At 40.4% G+C, this 5,444-nt stretch overlaps 1 protein-coding gene across 1 annotated transcript; it reads left to right on the top strand.

Moving 5' to 3' along the window:
* Nucleotides 1-235: 235 nt before the first annotated feature.
* On the top strand, nt 236-2,230 carry LOC139448086 (C-type lectin domain family 4 member F-like). The gene is made up of 2 exons (XM_071229598.1): nt 236-884; nt 1,757-2,230. The coding sequence occupies exons 1-2, from the start codon at nt 257-259 to the stop codon at nt 2,161-2,163; spliced, it is 1,035 nt and encodes a 344-aa protein (XP_071085699.1). The 5' UTR covers nt 236-256; the 3' UTR covers nt 2,164-2,230.
* The last annotated feature ends 3,214 nt before the right edge of the window (nt 2,231-5,444 follow it).

Below are 5,444 nucleotides of genomic sequence, written 5' to 3'. Positions count from 1 at the left end.
ATCTCATGTAGCTCAAGGACAAAATGTACCTTTGTGTTGAATTGTTAAAAGTAAGCAAGCATGCATTGACGTTTAGTTATTTACACAGTCTTTTTTTTTAGAAACGATTCCGTTTTAGATTCGAAACTTTCACTAACTTTCAGAAACATCAGTCGATGAAATAGACATGTGTAGCAATGTTATAGCCGTTATCTCGAGATGGTCGCACCTGTCAGGTGACCTTGTAAGATTAACTGTCAGAGAGTGTGCCAACTAAATGCAAGTTGTCATGGCTTTGGCGGTTGTGTTTTTGTGTATTTTGCTGGCTGGGTCTCTTTCTGGACTCATTCTGCCCATGTCAAAGCCAGACGGTACTGCTGACATGTCCAGCCTTTTGAGTCACGTCTCCCTATTGGAACAGAATATGGCTATTCTCCAGACAACCACTGCACAGCTTCAAACAGATCTTCAGGTGACAAGGACAGAACTTGAGAACACGCAGACAGAACTACAGAGTACAATGACAGATTTACAGACCAGCAAGACACAACAGGAGGTAGCAAAAGCTGAAATACAATCACTGAAAGATGGCGTAGAAACCCTGGAGGCTAAACTAAAATCATCTTCTGAAGAGCTTGTCGCAATAAAAACAGAATTGAAATACATGCCACACGGTAACATTCATGGTGATGTTCCGCTGAACCTGACGCTGCTTGATGTCATCAGTCATGATGTGAAGCTGAACACGGCACAGATAAATACATTACAGGCGGATGTCCTCATGATGAAGAACAACCTCAGTCTGACCTCGTCGGAAGTTTCAAGTCTGCAAAGTAACATGTCTGATGTTGAGAACCAAACCCTGGACAACAAATGGTCTCTGCGGCAGCTTTCTCAAATGACCGGTGAGCAGGAAACTCTATTATGCCTTTAGAATATATTAAAACATATAATCTATCATTTCGAATGTCCAATGTCTAATCAGTGGTTTATTACACAATTACCAAAGTTAAACATATATATCACACATCATTGATCTCTGCAGCTGTCACAAGTTTTCCTCAAAGCCTGTAAAACATATCTAGTCTACATATCCGTGGCCAAGCCCCCACGACCATTTATCAATCAACAGGTTGTCTTGTTCAGACATTCTCAGGGACCCGTGAAGATTCCGGGGTAGAATAGGTTGTTGTCGTTACAGATACATATATATGTTCTCTGCCTCATGTCATTAATTCACCTGATGATGAAGTGTATATTCCTCATGATAAAGAGGCCGCGTCGAGACGCCGGGATAGAATAGGTCTTCAGCAACCCATGCTTGCCGTAAAAGGCGACTATGCTTGTCGTAAAAGGCGACTAACGGGATCGGGTGGTCAGACTCGCTGACTTGGTTGATGCATGTCATCGATCCCAATTGCGTGGATCGATGCTCATGATCTTAAAAACTGGATTGTCTGGTCCAGACTCGATTACTTACAGACCGCTGTCAAATAGCTGGAATAGTTCAGAGTGCGGCGTTAAACGACAAACAAACAAAACATGGCGTTACCATGAGAAATTGGCATTCTTCCGATGATGTTTTTCGCTATCATCCTCAAACGGATAGAGAATTGTTTAGTTGTTTGTTGTTGTTGTTTGTGCTGATGTAAGGAAACAAACTACCGTATTTAAATGAGTGACGTGTCCAGAAACGTCAACAAAGGAATTTCTCAGTGGGCATAAACTCTTTGTCTCCACAGACATTTAAATGAATCAAGCACTACGTATTTTACAGCAACAAAGATCCAAGGTGTCGCCTTCCAAGCACATGACCCACCTAGCCATGCACCTGCTAAAACCCCATTGCAATTCACTTTGATCAACCACAACGCTGGCTCTGGCTTTAACATCCACACAGGGAAGTTCACTGCACCAGTCAATGGGACCTACATGTTCTGGACACAGCTTGAAATGGGTGGGGGATCCAACACTGCCTTGTACGTCTATATAAAAAAGACTGGAGGAGTGAACATGGCAGCTGGTTACATGGAAACAGGGTCAAGTATTGGTGATGTGGATACTTCTGCTCAAACTATCGACCATCTGGAGGCGGGGGAACAGGTGTGGGTGGAGATTACTAACAATTATGATATCTACCACAGTGCATCGTATTTCGGTGGCGCCCTGCTATCAGTGGTGTGATCAGCACGAGGAAGCTTAGTGATTGGCATTCTTTTTGAATGGCGATAATAACAACAAATAAATACATATGAACAAAATCATCTTGGTTTTTGTCACTGATGTTGTTCAAAGAAATCTCGTATGCTTGTTGTGCCTTGAATGATCTTGAATGAAAACTGAGACAGTATGTGCTATGTGCGTCTTTACTTGACGTTCAAACAACTGCGCGTGATGCGCCCTGTCATATAAGATCATGACGATAAGTGATAATGACGCATTATGAGATATCATAAAGATTGCATCTCACCTGAAGTGCCTGGTTTAATATCATTCTTCAAACGTTCAAATGGTGTGACAGCAGCATATCTTACAGCATGTGCCAATTTTAAGAACATTACAACGAAAACGCATCATGGCCATGGCGGATGTATTTATTTGCATAATGAGGGTTGGTAGTCACTCTAGACTCGTTGTACATGTGTCAAAGGATACATGTGTCACGGGGACAGTTGGCTGACACACAGGACTCCGAGAACACTCAACATTGGTTGTGATAGCTGGGGTTAAATAATTCAATTGATCCTCTGCTGGCACATGACACACGCATTTGAGCAACAGTTCAGCTGTCGCTGAAGCAGGTTATGTCTCTCATGTTTGGAATATTCTACAGCATTCCGCCTGTGGTGACATTTCAGCTGATGTCGAAAGAGTTTGATACCGAGATAATTAATATCCTTAGCATCAAATTCTATTACCTTTTGGGGTCGGCTCCCATTCGGGATTCAAACCCACACCCCCAAAGTAAGGCACTTACTAAAAATACTAGTGTAATATCAAATATCACATGTTACATTTCAACACTTTCTAAAAGACATTGTCTGAGACATTGACATTACTAAAAGTACTAGAATATGCACTTTACTAAGAAAGTGTAATCTCAAATATCACATGTTACATATCAACACTTTCTAAAAGACATTGTCTGAGACATTGACGTTACTAAAAGTACTAGAAGTGAGATTTTATCAACTATAGTGCAGTGCTTATTATCTCGGCGCACCTATCCCACAAGCGTGCATGAGACAGCTCCATATCTTACACAATGGGCCAAGTACAGACTATCACCACCACATGGTATAATGTCTAGGGCGGTATTCCTTATCATGTTGCAGGCTGGGTGTCGCCTTGAACTCATCTTACCTTCGACATAGCCATGCTGCTTCTGCTCTGAATACACAATGCTATTTAGAAAGTGGTCAAATGTAACGAATGTTATATTTGGGATAACACTTTCTTAGTAAAGTACAGGTTCTCATACTTTTTGGGGGTTGAGTCCCGTCCGGGATTTGTGTGCTGGCGATTAGGTGCCTCACCCTGGCAAGTTTGGGTTCGAATCCCGGACGGGACTCAACCCCCCCCCCCAAAAAATGAGAACCTGTACTTTACTAAGAAAGTGTTATCCCAAATATAACATTCGTTACTTCTGCTCTGTCAAGCCGTTTGAGTTAGGTATCGCTGCTGGAACAGCCTGTGTCCAGTCTTCCGACAACACCATTGTCAAAATAGACAGAAATACATGTCACACAAAAGGTCCACCAGCACACAGAGACACAACTGCAAACTGCCATGAATGATCTACATGTTGGCCCATTGTGTGACATCAATGATCATTGTCGCTCATCAACAAGATTGCCTTGCAAGGCATTTTGCTGTAGTACTCGGTCATTTTAGTTTCAATCATCACAGAAACGTGCATGCACACACTCCACATGACGGACCAATCGCCTTGAACACACATCCTGACATTCAGTTCTACCTACTTCAACGCAATAACACTCCTACAGGAAGTTCACTGCACCAGTCAGTGGGACCTACATGTTCCGGACACAGCTTGAAATGGTTGTTGGATCCAACACTACCATGTACGTCTATATGAGGAGGACGGGAGGAGTGACCAGGGCATTGGGTACATGGAACCAGGGTCAGGTATTGGTGATGTGTCTGCTCAAACTATCGACCACAGCACTAGTTCTGGACACATTTTGACCTCAAACACTGGCCTGGGCCTCAGTATAAAGAAGCATTAAAATGGTTGTCCAATTAGAAAATAGACTAACTCCAAAAGAACAGAAATAAGTATTTAGGTAGTAGTGTTCTGTATCAATGCACTCGATAAGAAACATTCATAAATAAACTGGTTTATTTTTTTCATATAAAATATAATAGTAAACAAAAATAAAAATTACAATAAAGAAAACTGATTAATTTTACTTCATATTACTGAGCACTTCTTAAACCTTAGTCCCTTCCATGTAGCAAATTAAGATTTTAACATAAAGCATTGTGAAAAAAAGGAAACTTTATTTGAGTGAAAGGTGGGGAGCTTAACAAGTACTGGTTCACCGCCGCCCCTTCTCATTAGGAATATTGATATGTGATGTCTTAAAACCCTACATATAGATAAGCTAATATAAATTAATCATATATTCTTTCCCAAATAATTTCAAATATCATCACATGACTCTTCCTCTGTTGTTTGGTCAGGGTTACAACATTCAAGGCCTTGATCCAATGCAACTCCCTATTTTCTAGTATAATAGTGTGTTTTTTTTCAGGTGAACACTTAACTTGTATTGCATGTGTTTGTAACTGGTTCCCAAACATCTGGTATCACCACTAATTTACAGTGAGTCATAAATATATTCTTATGATATGCTGTGTATAGAACAACGGATTCTGCCTTTAGCCTTACATCACGTATAATTCCAGAGATACAAATTCATATTTATTACTTAAAAATTATCCGTAAATATTCGTTTCTATAGTTTACTGAATTGCATGTAACGGAAGAAAGAATGGAGCTCCAGTCTACAAAGGAGCTTATACAAACTGCAACTACACGAATCGACAAGCTTGAGAAAGATATAAATTCAATGTCTTCTGATGTGAATGATGTCAGACAAGATCTACAATCGGCCGAGGCAGAGCTCCACATGGTGCAGACTAATCTCAGTAATGCCACCTCCGAAGTTTCAACTTTGAAAAGTAACATGTCTGAACTTGAAAAGCACTCTCTGAACAACAAGCAGTCTCGGTGAGTTGAAATCTTTCGCATTGTTTTCTTTAAAGGCCCAGTCTGACTTCCAATAGCCCACAACAATTTGTACAAATGTAAAAATAACGTTACATAAATGTGAAATTGACGTTGCATAACTATTATCGACAAGATTGTTTAAGTTCAATCCGAAAATGACGTAGATAGTATAATTATAATAATATATTTAATATGATATGATAATTAT

The sequence above is a fragment of the Haliotis cracherodii genome, unplaced genomic scaffold (assembly GCF_022045235.1).
Source record: "Haliotis cracherodii isolate W230 unplaced genomic scaffold, xgHalCrac1.p SCAF_7, whole genome shotgun sequence".
Lineage (NCBI taxonomy): Eukaryota > Metazoa > Mollusca > Gastropoda > Lepetellida > Haliotidae > Haliotis > Haliotis cracherodii.
The sequence above is the reverse complement of the archived record's forward strand: the minus strand, read 5'-3'. Positions and strand labels throughout refer to the sequence as shown.